Source organism: Corapipo altera, unplaced genomic scaffold (assembly GCF_003945725.1).
Source record: "Corapipo altera isolate COAL_440 unplaced genomic scaffold, ASM394572v1 326, whole genome shotgun sequence".
In the NCBI taxonomy this organism is placed as follows: domain Eukaryota; kingdom Metazoa; phylum Chordata; class Aves; order Passeriformes; family Pipridae; genus Corapipo; species Corapipo altera.
This window is the reverse complement of record NW_020884945.1, coordinates 2,187,911-2,204,890: the sequence shown is the minus strand read 5'-3', so window position 1 is coordinate 2,204,890 and position 16,980 is coordinate 2,187,911. Positions and strand designations below refer to the sequence as shown.

General features: G+C 47.3%; 1 protein-coding gene across 1 annotated transcript in view; it reads left to right on the top strand.

The window, feature by feature from the left end:
- Positions 1-4,006: 4,006 nt before the first annotated feature.
- Positions 4,007-16,980, top strand: part of UPRT (uracil phosphoribosyltransferase homolog) — a 15,338-nt gene continuing 2,364 nt past the window's right edge. Inside the window, exons 1-4 of the mRNA XM_027662404.1 lie at positions 4,007-4,308; positions 9,458-9,500; positions 14,073-14,142; positions 16,387-16,449. Of these exons, the coding sequence (XP_027518205.1) occupies positions 4,019-4,308; positions 9,458-9,500; positions 14,073-14,142; positions 16,387-16,449 (466 nt within the window). The 5' untranslated portion in view covers positions 4,007-4,018. The remainder of the gene's footprint in view (positions 4,309-9,457; positions 9,501-14,072; positions 14,143-16,386; positions 16,450-16,980) is intronic.

The window sequence follows — 16,980 nt, the reverse complement described above, 5'->3', positions numbered from 1 at the left end:
TGGCCCAGGCACAAGTGGGAGCTTTTCTTAACTTTGGTTCCTGCTGTTCAGAAGCCACCAGTAGTGAGGGGTTTGGCCATGGAAGTGTGGTAAGAGAAATGCCCAATGTAGAGAGAGATTTGCAATTTGAAGTTGAAATGTTTGAGGGAGATGGGGGGACCAGGGTGGGGGGATCAGAGCCCGCCAGCAGCAGTTGAATGGTGTGGGGGGCCAGGGGAGCCTCAGGGGCTGTGAACCTGCTGGAACTGTCTCACTTGAACAGTGGGGTTTTCAACGTTGTGAAGGAGTTGCAAGGCAGGGTTGGGTGTTTTTTGGGTGTTTGGTGGAGCAAAGAGCCTGTCAAGGAATAGAGAGGCCTGGAGACTACTCAGGGACCCTCCTCACCTTCTGTCCCCCCAGAGCTCTGTCAGGCCCGTTGGAAATTTGTCTTGTCCAGCAAGGTCAGCGACAGCCTTGAGCTTGTCCTGAGTGTGTGTGGAACATCAGGGCCAAGAGAAGGTGTGGACTAAGCAGCAGCACTGTTCCTGCAGCTGCTCTGGGACAGTGCTCCGAGAAGGGGCTGCAAACAGCCAGGAGTGCTGGGGCAGTGTGTCTGCAGCCAGGGGGGTTCACGCTGAGCAGCTGCTTTGGGGGGGTTGGGACGGTTTTTTGACAAAGCTCTAGGGCTTGCCAGGTGTGCCAGAGAGGAGAAACTCAGCCTGTGACAGTTCATGGTTCCAGCTTTGTTCCTTCTTGAGGAATTGCTTCAGCCTCAGTCAGAAGGACTCCCTGTTTGCAGGCTCAGTGTTATTGCCCACAGCACAGGGTTGGTTCTGAATTGCACATCAGGACCTGGGAAGGAAGGGGGAGGTGAGAGGGTGAGTCCCCATCTTTCTTTTCTCCTTCCATTTCTTTTTTTTTTTAAATCAGCTTTCTGAGGAGAAAGGTTGTTTATATATATTTCTGCCACATTTTTATGGCTCTCTCATTTTAGACCATTAATCTCTTTATGTTGGGAAATTTATAAGATAATTACGCTTCAAAATTGCCTGAAATGTTTGATATTTTGAAAGACAGATTATTCATGCTTGTTCCATAAACTATATGTGAAAAAGCTGTGATATTGATATCATTTAAAACCCAACTGCTAATTTACTCTTTGACTTACTCTAATTTGAAAGGGACAAATTTTATTTTGGGGTCTGTCATCATTTCAGCTGCACTTGGGGGTGCTTTCAGTAATAGTATTTACAGGAGGATGGTTTTTGACATGATATTGCTACTTGTGCCTGTTCAGAGACCATCAGTGCAGAGAGCTGCTTGGATTAATTGAGCTTTACCCTTTTGGAGAATTGCTGCCACTCAATTTATTAAACTCCTCCTTTTTTTAAAAAAAGGAAGATTTCAGAAATCAGAAACAACACAAACATTTCCCCACCTGAACCTCCCTGGCAATCCAAATTGTAGAGGATTTTCCAAACCTGAGACAAACCCCCACTATGTTTTCCTGCATCCTCTGGTTCCTTTGTGGAGTTGTCCTGTGCATGGAGAATTAGAACCAAATTTGGGCTTAGCTGGGTTGGATGTCACCAACATGAATGTGGCTGCTGAGGTTTGCCCTTGGGTAGAGGAGCCCAGAACTCCCAGAGCCCATTGCCTTTGCAGACAAGACCCAGCCAGGAGGAATCAGCTGCTGCCTCTGGGACACATTTGCCCGCGGTACCAAGCCCGAAACATGAGCTGTGCTTGTCCTTGGCCCAGCAAGAAGCCTTGGAGTGAAAAGCAGAGACTTGAGTTCTGTTCCATTTTGGCCACTAAGGGGAGCTGCTTCTTGCCAAATTCTGTCGTGTGAGCCAGAGGTTTAATGACCCCCCAAACTGGTCGTGCTCTTTGTGTGACAACCATGTGCTGCACAAATCCTGATTTCAACTTTGCTTTTGTCCTCTAGGGTGAATAACTGCATTGGATTTTCTAACTACAAATTCTTTCTACTGTTCTTAGCCTATTCTTTGTTGTATTGCTTGTATATTGCTGCAACAGTCTTCAAGTATTTCATTAAGTATTGGACAGTAAGTTGTGAAATCTGGTTCCTTTTTCATCTCCTGTGAGTCTCGTGGGGTTTGGTCACTCTCGTTGCTGTTTTGCTCTCAGTCAAGTGGAGGGGCTGCATTTTTCCTGTGAGGTACTTTCCTGGGCCCTTTTTCAGTCCAAAACTTCAGGAATTCCAAACTTTAGATTAGCCTCTGGCAGAGAAGTGATATCCTTTTCCTGTTCTTATGTTTGCATGTGTGTCTCTCGGAATGTTTGGAAAATTAATGCAAGTTTCCTAGTTTGTAAAACTCGAACAATGTTCAAAAGAAGACACATTTCATAGAAAGACAGTCCAGGCTTGTTCTTTCCGAAAGAGTTCTGGTGCTTTTTCAATACACATTAGGGTTTATCAGGGCTCACACCACTGACATCAGAGGTGTCACAGAGGGATAAATTCTGCTTGAGTTAAGTTGGGCTCTTGGTTAATCTTTCCAGCTCCAGTTCTCTGGTAATATCTCTGTACTTAAAAAATGCCCATGAACTTTTACTGATCATGAAAATAATTATCTTCTAAGTAGAAATTCTTAGCTGTCAACATTTGATGCATTTAGAGTGGCTGGAAGAATACCTCCTACGTATTTCATCCATATTACAGGAAACCATGCATTGTGGGTGGGTTGTTTTCTCTTATGTTGCTTCCTGAACTGCCTGGGCATATTGTTCTTTTCAGCTTTATATGGTATCTTGAGGATTGTCTTTTGCACTTAGAGAGAGAGAGCAAATAAGGGTGCAGATCCTGGGGTTGGTATCCTGCTGTTAGCTGTAACTCACAGTTATTTGCTGGTGTTTATATTTAGCTTCTCTGTATTCTATTGGACCCTCCCTACTTCCAGAATTTCTTCTTTCTATCATCATTAAGAATTTATCCCCCTTCTTATATGTTTACAGCATGGGGCATAGTCCCCCCTTAGTTCTCTGGAAACTGAGGTACCAGCATTTAGCACTTTTAATGCCTTTCTCAAAATTAATCACCTCCCTCCAGCAGTCTGCTGATCTGTTTTTTCAGTGTTAGATGAATGGCAGAATGTCATTGTCAATATTCCATCAGAACACAAAACACTCCTCTTTGTATTCCATGAAAGGAGTATGTATTTCTTATGCAGTTGGTCATTCTTCAGAATTTCAAAATTGTATTAGACAAAAAAATTAGGGACTGTACTAAAGAGATCATGAACTGAATGATTAAATGCATGTTTTCCATCTTCAGTTTTAGGGTCTCATTGTGAGTTTGTAAGAGCTGCTGTCCCTGACACAGCGTCCAGGCACATGGAACCCGCTCCTCCCTCCCTGTTCAGCGGTGATGGGGTTGTCTCGGGATGGCGTTGCATGTTTGTTGAGGCATTAGAGCTATGTCAGATCTGTGATACCACAATTCAGGGTTCTTTTATCCACATGCAGCATATTCCGTGTAGCACGTTTCCCAAGAGCTTGGCACGGTGGAAATGTGGACGCGTATCCGTGCCGAGAGCTGCGCTGTGGGCGGAGCTGTCCTGGGTGTCCCTGCAGACATCACTGGGTGTAGCTACACCTGGGCAGCTGTATTCAGGAAAAAAACACAATTACGTTTTTGGACTTCCTCGAATCCTACCTCGTCTCTTACTCTGCATCCATTACAGTTTCTGTTATCTGTAGAGGCCCCCCAAACCGAATCAAATTAAGCGAGATAAACCCCCGCAGCAGGACTCGGGGGCGCTGCGCCCACAGGGGGCTCCGGGGACACGTCCCCGGGGAAGCCGCGGGGCAGCGGAGCGGGAGGTGTGTGCAGGGCCGGGGCAGGGCCGGGGAGGGCCGGGGAGGGCCGGGGGAGGGCCGGGGCAGGGCCGGGGCCGGAGGGTTCGGAGCCGGTCCCGCCCCCGCGCTGAGCGGCGGCTGCGGCCGCCAATGGAGCGCGGGCGGCGGGCGCGCTCCCCCCGCCCCGGCGGCGCGCACGGGGGCGCGGCCCCGGCGCATGGAGGCGATGCCCTGCCAGAACCAGCGCCTCGGCCCGCGGCCGCAGGAGGAGCCGCCGCCCGCCACCACGGCCACGGCGGGCGGCGGCTCCCGGCTGATCCGCTTCGCGGAGCCCAGCGAGGACAGCGGCTGCCCCAGCCCGGACAGCAGCAGCAGCAGCAGCAACGGGGTGGTGGCGGCGCCGCCGGTCCCCGCGGGGGAGGGCGGCGCGCCGGCCATCGGGCCGCAGCTGAAGCTGCTGCCCATGAACGACCAGCTGCGGGAGCTGCAGACCATCATCAGGGACAAGTGAGCGCCGCGGGGCGGGCGGGGACCGCGGGTGCGGGGCAGCGCGGGCTGGGGAGGAGCCGGGGAGGCTGCGGGGGAATCGCCGCCGGTCGCCCCTCCGTCCATCCCTGCCTCCCTCCCTCCCTCCTCAGGGAGCCGCAGCCCCGCCGAGCCGCTCTCGGCCGTACCCCGGTGCCGGCTCCCTGCTCGGCGCGGCCGCCGCAGGGATGCGCTGCCCGTGGGGTCCCGGCGCGTCCTCGCTCTCCCCGCCGGGGCCGGGGGCCGATCCCGGGAGCCCATCGCGGGGCCGGGGGCCGATGCCGGGGCCGGCGGGACGCTCCTGTGCCGGGCTGAGCGCCGGGCCGGCGGCGCGGCCATGTCTGGTGACGCGGGGCTGGGCAGGGCAGAGGGCGGGCAGCGCTCCCGGGGGTCCCCTGCCCACCCCGCCTCGGGGCCACCGGGCACTGGGGCGGCGGCTCGGCGGGTCTCGAACCCCCTCACAGATCTTTGCCCTCCCTGATGTGAGGTTTTTGCTCATCTCTGCGCCGTGGGCGGCTCGGAGCTCGCGTGCCACATCATCATCCCACGGAGCGTGCGGTACAAAGGAGTGTGAAGCCCTGGAGGAAGGAGGCTGTACCTTAGTGGTCACTCCGGCGAGCCCGACAGGAGCTGGGCTCGTTCCCGCTGTCCGGATATTGTGTATCCTACCCGCGGGACGGGGCATGGAGCCGTTCCCGGGCTCTGGCTGTAGGGAGATGTGAGCACGGTGTTCCACAGCACATCTCGGGTGGTGCACACATGGTATGTCTGTAGCTTTGATTGTTCAGCACTTGGAAGGTGGTATTGTAAGGTATTAAATTTAGTATGCAATATAAGACAAATATAAGTACCATCCGTCTATTAAAAGCATAATTTACCACCTCTGATGCAAGAACCACCAGCAAAAAGGTGTGAAATCAAGTTTATCAATAGAGTGATCAGATTCTGAATAAAACCTCTTCCTGCAACGCGTTGGCTTTGTGACATCTGCAATAACTAACTCATTGCACAGACACTGCTTGTCCCTGTGCTTTGTATCTGTCCATCTGCATAGTCTACGTTTTGATATTTTCTGCTTCTTGAGGCTTTATAGCTAACAGTAATACAGTTTTTAATGCCAAACTCTCTCAAAGAAACAATACCTCCATTAATTTTATTAGCTTATCTGAGCTTTGTTACCTTAAACTAGTTGTGGTTTGGGATTTTTTGTCTGGTTTTGTTTGTTTGTTTTTTGGTTGGTTGGGTTTTGGCTTTTTTTTCCCCTTAATTTTCAAAGTATTGTGGAAAAGCATAATCTCCTGGCAGGCAGGAGCACCCACAGGTAGTCTTTGTGTAAGGACAGCACTTGTGGCAAGACCACACAGAAGATCTCTGCAGGTGAGAACGGTGGCCTGGCAGCTTCCCTGCAAAGCAGAGAGGGAAGCTGTAAGTGGGCTAAGCAGAGAAAGAGAGGAAATCCAGGCTAGGCCTGGTGATGGCCTGTAAAAGGTTTTGAGGTTAGTGAAAAGGAAATAGCATATAGGCAAATACTAACAATGTAGTTACTGTACTTAGTTATTATTATTTTGTTGTAAGCAGATTTTGAACTGTTGCAAGTCCATTTAATAGGTTTCTGGTTATAGTGAGCTTATCCAGAAACTTGGAAGACATTTTCTTAAAGTTACATCAGCTTCATTGCACAAGACTTTGGTAAGAGGAAGTCTAGAATAAGGCTTGTAAATAATGAATTACTCAGAGCAGCTACAGCAATCACAGACTGTACTTTATTCTGCCCTGGCAGTGGGGATGTAACTGTCACTTCCAAGCTCCCTTCCCAGCCAGTGAGGAAAACTGGACAGCAGCCTGCTCAGAAAGGCAGGTATAGACTTTGTAGGTAAGGACAATAGGGAACCATTATTTTTGTGTTCTGTTCCAGAAATTCAGCTGCATCTCATTAAATAAGAGACCTCAGACTGGCTTATTTTAGTCCCTGTCATTCAGAAAGATGGTGGAACATGCCTAGCTGTGAAGGGGAGAGGCTTTTTTGGGCACTGTTTATTAACCTTTCCCTGGGCAGGTGCAATCTGCCTTAAGAAGACTCTGTAGCCACTGTAGCATTTAAACCAAGTACTGAAAGAAATTCTTCCTGAGAAGTACCCTGGTTGTGAATTGCCAGCTAAAGAAAAACCCACCTTCATTTGGCTGGTCATCATGTCCTGTGGGGTTCAGAGACACCTGGGTCCATGATTTAGCCTGGTAGACTAAAATAACCATGTATTTCTTTTGCTTCCTTAAAATGAACAAGAACTTGGTCTGTGTGCTGGAGTTGGAGAGATGGGTAGATCACCTCAACTTGCCTGGGTTTGCTCATTTTTCCTCAGGCTTGTCACTTTTCCATCCAGTGAATGCCTAACAGGAGGCAGATGCCTTTTACACTGTGTGCTGGATATGAATCTGGAGTGCTCTAATGAGGTGTGAACTGATGCATTTAAGTATTGAACGTTCTGGAACAAACAGTTACAGCCTCTTCCCAAGGAGGGAATTACCTCAAAGTGATTTCTGGCCTTACAGATGAGAACCAGGGATCTGGAAGCTGAAATGAGTTGTTCAGCAATGTGTTTATGTCGAAGCAAACTCATTAGTTCAGGTTGGTAGTGTCATTTTAACTCCTAATTTAACAATAGACATGATTTAAATCCAGATATTTAAAGGTTCTTGTGTCTGTTAGGTGAGATCATTCTGTTGTTCTCTGCTAAGGCTTCTCACTCCCTGGGGAACAGTGATACCATAGAAATGCAGATGGCAAAGCAGTGGGACACACAGTCCTGGCTGCTGCACAGAGCAGAATGATTCAGGAGTGTATAATTCACCTGGGATGAGTAAAGCTGACTGCTGCAACAGGGAGGGTGGGATCCCTTTCACGTCCCACCCCCAGCCCAGGCACTGAAAAAATTAAATACTGAAGGATGTTAAGTACTGAAGTACTGCAGGTAGAACATGGGCCTGTTTCTCAGCTACATCATCTCCCTGAATGCCAACAGTGTGTCCAGTGCCTTCGGTTTTCTTAAAAAGGCCTTTTACAAATTCTGTGTAGAGAAGGGGTTTTTTTCCAGCTTTACCATCACAGTGAGAAACTGGAGTTAGAGAAGCCCCCAAGCCTGCAGCCCTGTCCGTGCTTGTAACTAAGGACCGAGTGCCAAAGCAGGAAGAAACCCTGTAGTTACCTTGCAAAGCCAAACCCCATTTCTTCTCTCAAGTCAGGCAGGTGACTGCAACTGTACATCTGCCTTGCTCCCAGGCCTTCAGAAACAAACTGAAATGACTTTATATTGTTACCACAAAGCTCCCGTTGTTAGCTGCCTGCATCAAGTTGGGTTTTAATGCCTCATCTTTTTAGATGCTGTCTTGTTACTCCATCAAGAAGCTGAAACAGTTTCTAGTCTGCCATGGATCGTTACTTTCTATACTTCTGTCTGGTATTTCAGGGGAACAGGCTTTTTTTTCTGCTCGTAGGATGTGGGTCTTGAAATGTGGTCCCAGCTTTGCAGCTGCCCGTGTACACAAGGTCTTTCATTTTCAGTATAACTATTCTCATTTTTATGCAATGTGGTTTTCTGTTGTCCTCCCCCTCTCAAAAACCAGGCATGATAAGGATGTTCAGTGAACTGGGCATAAAACCATCTGTGTCATTGCAAGGACAGAGTAGTTGGTTTAAAGCCTGTAATAATCTGTATTAATAACTCAGAGTATCCACCCTAAATATATATCACTTTATTGTAGACTTGCCTTGCCACCCATTTTTGAGATTTGGGTAGATTTTCTGAAATGCCATAGTCTGGGAGAACCTAGATGTGCCACTTTGCTACATTCCTTTTTTAAAAAATACTTACACACCATAGATGGAAATATGAATCCTATCAAAAATCTTAATAAAAGTAGTTCTTATTATTGCAGGGGTTTGGGGTTGTTTTCTGCAGTTTTGGGGGTCTTTTTGAGTATTACCTGGTTAGTGTCAAAGTGGCAGAAAGTTAGGAATATTCTGTTTTTACCGGAAAGAAGGAAAAAAATAAAAGCAAACAGTGTTTTTAGTAGTGTGTTATTAGTACAAGCAAAGAAAATAGATTAGGCTGACACTCTTTTTAAACCTCATTTTTTCAGTGTGGCTCTGTGACCAATTCCCAGGCAATGAGCAGACAAACCTCTTGCCTTTCGCTCATGCTAATGTGAGATGTCACAGAACCTTGGGGATTAAATGCAGAACTCTCTTTATGGTGTTAAGGAGACCTGCAGAGTATCACAGTTTGACAGTGAGAGAGGGGTTTTCCTACTGTGATTAATACAACAGTTCATTTCAAAGGACCTGTCTGCCATGTGACTGCTGTGTCTCAGTGTTTTGAAGGTGAGTGTCCTGCAAGCCTGAGCTCTTGATTGGAAACATGTCCTACTCTCATGGAGTGAGAGTTGGCCTTGTCATGGGAAGCAAGGTGTTAAAATCTGCTTCTAAATTTCAGGCTTTTAACCTTTCATTCTGCCTGCTGAAGGGGCCAAAAGCCAAACAGTCATATGAGTAAAGGGTTGTACCCAGGCTAATCAGAGGCAGAGAGGTGTTTTAATGGGAATGCTTGTTAATCCCTGCTCACTTTAATCTCAGGTTCACTGATCTGTTCACATTCTGAATGAGTTCCAGATAAGATAGGACATGTCCCCTGCTTATCCAGTGTGTTGTCAGTCTCAGGGCTGGGGATCTGCACTGTCATTGTCCATGATTTCTAAACTGAAGTTCTTCTTGCTCAGGGCTGCAGAGAATGCACCAGATTGGTGCACATCTGAGCCTGGGAGGTGTTTTGGAACTGAGCTGGAATGGCAGTACAATGGAATACCTACAGAACATCATCCCTATGTGTTCATGCTTTAATTGCTACTGGGACAGAGCAGCAGTAAGAGCCAAACCCTGGGTTTTACTCACTGCATCCCAGTGCCTGCCACCAAACAGGAAACCTATGATGCAGAATCTCTGGGATAAATTTTGTATACAGTGGGAGATTTTTCTCTGAACTGCCTTAGGATATATTGCCCTTGAATTAATATTATATTTAATCAATGTTTGTAAAGTTATTCCCCAATTTAAAAAATAAATTATTACTTTTTTCAGGAAATCCAGTAGAGGAGACTTCGTATTTTCTGCTGATCGTCTGGTAGGTGAAGAATGTCTTCTTCATGGCATTGCACTTGGTAACTCTTCCATTAAAAAGGTCTTTCAGGACAGAATAATGGTGGTGTGAGAGCAACTTTCCTAACCAAAGGAAATTGCTACTTGACAGCAACTTTCTGTGTAGGGACTTCTGTTCTCTGTTTCATCTCAATGGATTCCAGAAACCATGTTATTATCAGACACAGCTACATGAGGACAGGGAGCAGTAGTAATAAGAGACTGTTTATAAACAGATGCACAGAGGCTAGAGATAATTGAGTTTTACTTTGAAACAGCACTTTTGATCTTGTGAACAGAGCAGTACAATTTCTTACAGCCTACATGTTAACAATGGCTTGCACACAGAAGTACCTCCTGGCACTTGTTGTGTCTTAGATTAGTAGCTTGGGGTGCATCCACATAGAGAGTTTGTTTTTAGCCATATGGTAGTTACTATCAGGGACAAAGCAGCTGGAAGTTTTTAGTAAGAACAAAGACTGTTGAGAATGCAGCCTTTTTCTCATTGAAATTACATGCTTAAAGAAAACCACAGCACTTGCTACCACACCTATACTTCCTTGGATGGAAGAGGGTGTTTGCTTTTTGCAAATCCACTCTCATTAACAGAGAGTCCAAAGACCATTCAATTCCCAGTGCCATTTGCCACAGCAGGCTGGTTCCCTGTGACAAGCCATGTCTTAATCCAGGCCTTATCCAGGCTTGCTCAGGGCTTAGGTATGACCACAACCCAGGATTGTGACTGAAGTGCTTTTTATCTTTGTGGCTTTCCACTTTCGCCGCCCCTGCATTCCCCTTCTTGAGAAAGTTTCCTGCATTCCAGTAGCTTATTGTGAGGGATTAGTGTGAAGGACCTCTCCCAGGTACCTTCTCACTCTACATGGATGTCCTGAAGAGCTCAATGATTTTTTTTATTTTTTCCCCTCATCATTGCTAGAAACTGCAGCTTCCAGGCAGTGAGTTCAGGCCCTTGTACCAGCATCTTTCATGGCTGGGCAGCAGAGCTGGGGAGCTGCTCTTCACAGAAACACCTGCAGCTGGTTCTGCAGCTCCTTGCTGAAGAACCTGCTGGTCTGTTTTCCATTTTTTTTTAGGAAGACTTTTACACGGAACAATATGTAGGAGTCTCACTTTCTGTGTGTTATTCCTAGGTGTGGCAAAGAACAGTCACAACTTCATGTGGGACACGGTTTCTACTAAACTTAGCAAAGTACACGTATAGTTATGACTTGCTGTGTTTTCCACCCAATGAGCAAACAGAGCTTAATGGCAAAACTCAAAACATGAAGAGAAGAAACGTGTGTGGGATTCTAGGGGAACAAAATGCACCTTGCTGCAGAGAGAAAATGAGAATGCAGTGGTATTAGCTTGGCAGCTGTTAGTGGCAGTGTCCCATAAGATCACCATAAGGAGAGGTCTTAAGGAAGGATTCTAAAGCTGATGGATTTCTGGCAGTTTGTTCCTAGTGTAAGAGGATGATACAAAGGAAACATTCAAAGATACTTGTGAGCAAAAGCAGTTACCACGTGGTGGTTTATCAGGGCGTGTCTGAAAGCCACTGCCAGGGCTGGGATCCTGAAGCTGAAAGATGTGGGATTAAAGTTATGAGGATGAGGACAATCCATCGGGTGTTTGTGAAGGAAGCAAGCCTCTGGCATGGGAAACAACCAGTCATTATGACTTGTGGTGGGATAGGTAGAAGTCAGGATGGGTGGAGGGACTGGCAGACAGCTCCTCCCGGTGCAGGAGGCTCACACTGATCCCAGCACCCACACATTGTGCAGGTACTGAATTGGTGTCACCTCAGGTCACAGGTACACCAGTGCTCTGCAGCAGAAAGCAGATTTTGGGGTGTGACTGGAGGCCTGAGGTTGAGGAATGAATTAGTTTCTGAGCCCTACCATCACTCCCTGTATAACACTGAGCAGGTCCCTTTCTGCCTGCCTGCCTCTTTCAGGGGAGTATAGTTCCAAAGGGCTTTGAAATACTGAGCTGCAAGGAGCTGTACAGATAGAGAGCATGGCTGACAGCCTGCTGCCCTGCCTCCTTTCAGCTTCCAAGTAAAGTAACACAGAATGGGTTAGATCCCCTAGGAATCACTATGATTTTGGAAATGAGGTGATGCATGGCTGTCCCATAAAAAAGTTAGCCTGCTGTGTGCCCACAGATGGGGGAACATCATAATGGTCACTCCAGAATTTATGTACATTCCAGTTTCTTGGCCTTTAAATGCTTCATCTTTTTCCAAGTTGCAGGCAGGCAGGAGAGTTGTAACAAGCAACTGCTGAGATCACAGATACCTGTTGGGGTGGCTCTGAAAGAGCTCCTGTTTTCCCAGTTTGATGTGGTTGGAGCAGCACCACCTCCCACTGCACCCTGACTGATTCCTTATTTAGTTAAGTTTAGGTCCCCTTTAAATGAGAGCACTGTCACCTGCTTGTTAGCGTTGCCTATATCCAGATTTCTCTGTTCCTTGAATCTGAGGAACTGGTCAAACCTGATTTCTTCCCTGGTATTTGTGGTGAGACTTCATTCACATGCTTAATTGGCTGAGAAAAGATAGATTTCACTAACATTTTCATATCCTTGAAATGTTTATGTGGTAGTTGGCTAAAGCTCCTTGGACCCTCCATTAACTCTTGTTTTTGCTGACAGCTCTAGCAGATCTTGTACTAATGAAGGTTCAAAGCAAACAGTATTTCCCTTTGTTTACTGCAAAGGCCCTGGGGTAAATCCTAAATGTAAAACTCTAATAAATGAGCACGTTGACATATAATTCCGTATATCAGCATTAAATTCTTAATCTAAACCTTCAGCATAACTCTGGAAGCCTTGACAGTTTAAGCAGGCCTACCAGAAATTAACATCCCTTTTAGCTTTGTTTTTGTTTCCCAATTAAAAATAGACTTTATTTTTCTTATTGATAACTTTAATTAATGGTTTTAATTTCTGGTCATATTCTTTTACCTTGGGACCTAAACTTTGCTTTCCTGTTTCACGTGAGGCCATAATAATACCTGTTTTAGCTTCCAAGCAATGGCAACCACCTCTCTGGGAGAGGAACAGGGCTGCTGGTTCTTGGGGCTAGAGAGAAAAGAAATGGAAATTAATCCCTGAGTATGGAGGTGGCAGAAAGCACAGTGCAAAAAGAAGTGTTTTATCAACACTGACAAGTTTACAGAAGAATCCTTCCAGCCCCTGTGTAAAACACTGATATGTGTAGGAAGATCAAGGAGATTATTTGACTATAAGACCTTCACTGCTTTACTCTAAACTTTTGGCAGATGATGTAGAATGATTTTAACCCTGTCAGCAAAACAGGAGTATGAAAAAAAGTGTTTTTTCCAAACCTAGCTCAAAAGTTGGGGATTTTTGGGTGTGAATTGACTTTAAAAAATAAAATAAAATTGGGTACAGATGTCCTAGAAACTGCCCACCACCTCTGAGTAAGGCTGCCACAAACCCAGCTCTAGGAAAAAAAGTTGGACTAAAATGACTAAAAAAATCTCCAAAGAGGGATTATAAACTTAAGGGACCATCTCTCATTTCTAGCAGAGGCTGCCTGTGTACCAGGAACTGGGGCAGAATGGAAAACCAGAAAAAACCTTCCAGCCTGCCGTGCCCTGTTTCTGGGATGGGAAGTGCCTGAGGGGAGCAGTACAGCTGCTCCATCCCAGGAACAGTCCCCTCACTTCTGCCATCCTACAGGGACTTTGGAATAACTAGGCTCTCCTGGAGCAGTTCTGGCCTACAAATCTTTGGCTCATGAACAGAGAGAAATTTAATATTTTTAATACCCAGAGCATGTTTCAGGGGCAATCATGATGAAGATATTTTGGGAACTTTGCCTGGGGTGCAGCTGCAGGGCAGCCCCAGGAGAGGACTGGGGGGGTTGTGGCCACTGGAGGGGTGTGTGGCTCATGAGCTGCACCTCCACCTAAACCATCCAACAGTGGGGGTGGTTGGCAGAGCATCCCACAGCACCCACAGCTGGCAGGTGCCAGGAGAAGGTGATAAAGAGATTTCTAGATCTGCTGACTTGTCTTTGGGCACTCAGTGGTGTGTTTACATTGCTGCAGCAATGTAAAAATGGCTGTTCTGGCAGCCCCACTGCAGGTTAGTCCTGGAAATACAGATGTGAAAATAGACCTCAGAGCTTGACTGGAGGGGAACTGAGGGGGGAAATTTTCCCTTTCCCTCACTAGTATTTCCTGTCAGCAAATGCAGTTACATAAGTGCCTCATTCCTCTGTTGAGAAAACTTTGTCTGTGATGTCTAGGCCTGCCAGATATAAATAAATTCAGTTTTATGATTGCTGATGAATCTCCCTTTCCCCCAAATTGATTTTGCAATGCCTTCATTTGATCTGTGGGCAAAATGTAGGCATCACCCCAGAAAGGTCTCTAAATTCAGTCCCTAACTACTATTAAAAAGACCCTTCTAGACCCTTTGGGCTGTTAGGTGTTCATCTAGTGCTTTTAAAAACTGCTAACATGGAGTATCTTATGTCCATAGATAACAAATCCCTTCGAGCTGACCCGTCTCTTTGGTTCCACAGATCAGACTGGTGGTTGAAGAGGGACTGAATCAACTGCCCTACACAGAATGTACTGTGACCACTCCAACAGGTACATGGGAGAGGACTCCTCTCCTGGGCACGACAAGAAGTTTAACTAATATAAAAAAATACAGAACTGTTACAGGAATCATGTAATATCTCTAGGTGGAGGGGACTCACAGGATCATGGAATCCAACTCCCCGCTCCCCACAGCACTGCTAAAAACTGAACCCTGTGACATCCAGATGCTGCTTGAACTCTGACGGGCTCAGTGCCCTGACCACCTCCCTGGGGAGCCTGAAACAGTTCACCATGCAGGCAGAGCACAGTCCCTTCTGTTATTTAAACAGCTAGAAGGTGTAACAGCACAATTGAGCAGAACATACAGTCACATGATTGGCATTTCAATAAGTTTTAAATTGGTCTTTCAAAACTGTCATGACAACGTGCCAATGTAGGTGCAAGATGAGTTTACTTGCCCACACCACAACCTTGAATTAAAACTGAGGACATTTCACGTGCCCATTAAAGAAAAAGTACTTGGCATAAGCAGTTTTGCCTTGTCAGCCTAAATCTGTCCCTGCAGCTGGGGCCAGCTTGGAGTGATGATGAGCAGGAAATGAAAAGTGGCTGTGTTGGCACTAGAGGAAACCATGGCAGTAACTGTGGTTTGCTCCCATGAGCTGTAAAGATCCATAAGTTGTGTACATAAGGCAGCTGCTGAGAGCATCACAAGTCAGTGGGAACTGAGTGTGTGGTGTGACCCACAGCACACCTGTAAGACATGCACCAGGTGAGTCCTGTTCCCCTGAGAATTCCATTGGCAGCTCTGCAGGGAGACATTCTGTCTTAGTTTAGCAAGATTACAATTTAGAAATTAAAAGAGACTTCAAGTGGAAGTGTGGAAAAAACCCCAGCTTTTTATTAACAAAATCTGAATAAACAACAAATGCTGTAATCAAAAACTTTGAGAAGAAACAACAAAATCCCAAATCCCCCAGGTGGGGGGGAGGGGAAACCCACGGCAACCCAGGGAGGGGGGGCAGGACTGTCCCGGCAGTTCAAAGCTCTCAAAGCTCTCGCAGCCAGCAGTGAAAAAAAAAACAAGTCCTTTTCCCCACAGGCAGTCTTGAAAGCAGAATACCTCGCTCTGAGATGGGTCGGTCTCTCTCTCTCTCTCTGTTGTTCTCCCCCAGGTGTCCCGTGGGGAAAAAAAATTTCCTCTCAGGAAAAGAGAAAGAGGCAGCCAGAAAACGGGCTCCTGCTCTGTCCGCTCCCGGGCCAAACCGAAAGCCCCCGAAGCAAAGACTCGCAGCCCTCCTGCAGCCCCCGCCCTTCCCCGCCAGCCCTCCCCCTCTCCTCCTCCCCTCTCCCCGATCCTCCGCACTCCGCCCACACCCCCCTTAATCCCCCAGCCTGGAAGAAAGGGGGGGAAAACGGGGACGGGAACGCGACCCTAGGGAAGAAAAAGAAAATTCCAACATCTGTTTTCAAACCTATGACACATTCCCACCCTCTGCAGTAAATCATGGGTATGTCTTTGCTTTGTTAGAGAAGGGATGGACCGTGAAACTCGGCAGAGCTTAGGCAGTAGTCACTTCCCTGGGCTCCTTTGGAAGTGAAACAGCAGCTCCTTTACCTCTGGGGCACTGCTGGCACCTCTGCTGTCACCTCTGCTCCCATCAGTCCGTGACAGATCGATGACTATCCCCCATGTGTCACTCAGTTTGACTGGCAGGTCTCCTGCAAGGGACTTCACTTGGAAGCTCTACAGGTGTTTTGAGTGGGAAGTCTCATGTGCACACCATTGCCCCTTTTTTCTTTCAGTGATCAAGTGGCACTGTAGAGTCATATTTCAGTTCTGACTGTCACCTGCAGCACTGGACTGCATTTACCTGGCTCCCAGGGGATGCGCTGCTCACCTTCCTTTTGCATAGTGTCCTTTATTTAAAATAGTCACCAAATCCCTGAGCTTTCAAACACACACCTGGCAGGATCCCTGCTGTAAACACACACCTGGCAGGATCCCTGCTGTGCTGCTGTTCTGACATGACTTTCAATGATAAAAAGAGCACAAGTTCTTTACCAGTTGGGTTTTGGCCCTGTTCCCATTGCTTGCTGGAGGGCTGCAGGGTCTGGGGTGCAGGGTGGTTTGTGCCGCCTGTGCAGACCCATGGCCTTGGTGTTGTCCCCTGAATATTTGCAGGATCTTGGTTCCATTCCTACTGAGGCCACGTCGCACAGTGTCCCCAAAGGGGTGTCCAGAGGGGGCAGAAGGGAACTGCCACTGAGCCCTGGTTTCTTTCCTCACAGGACACAAGTATGAAGGAGTTCGATTTGAAAAGGGAAACTGCGGGGTCAGCATCATGAGGAGTGGTAGGTACTGCTGGTGTTACAGGAGTGTGAATTAAACACTTTGGAAACCTGTAAGAACTTCCTTGCAAAAAATGTGCAACAATATTTCTCTACAGCAAAGGTTTACCCAAAGCTGCCAGTTGTTGTTCTTGATCACAAATGTCCAGAAGGTATCTTTCATTAACATTTTAGGCAACAAATGGCTGCAACAGATTTCCTCTGGCCTCTTCTCCTCCCCTGGTTCCCACTGCCCACTCCTGCCCAGAGCCAGGGCCCCACTCCAGCCATGCCCTGTGGTGGCAGAGTTATTTCCCAGTGCTGTGCAAACCTTGGGATCTGTGCTGTCAAATCCATTGGCCCCACAGCTCCTGCCCCACACTCTGCACCGGGGGGCTCCAGGCAGAGCTCACGGATGTTCCCCAAACCCCACACTCTGGTTCTGCCACTGCCAGCTCTGCCCTCTGAGAGCTCAGCACTGCTGTGTGGGAACAACAACAGCCAGGGGCTCAGGAACACCAACACCCAGGGCTCAGGAACACCAACACCTCAGGA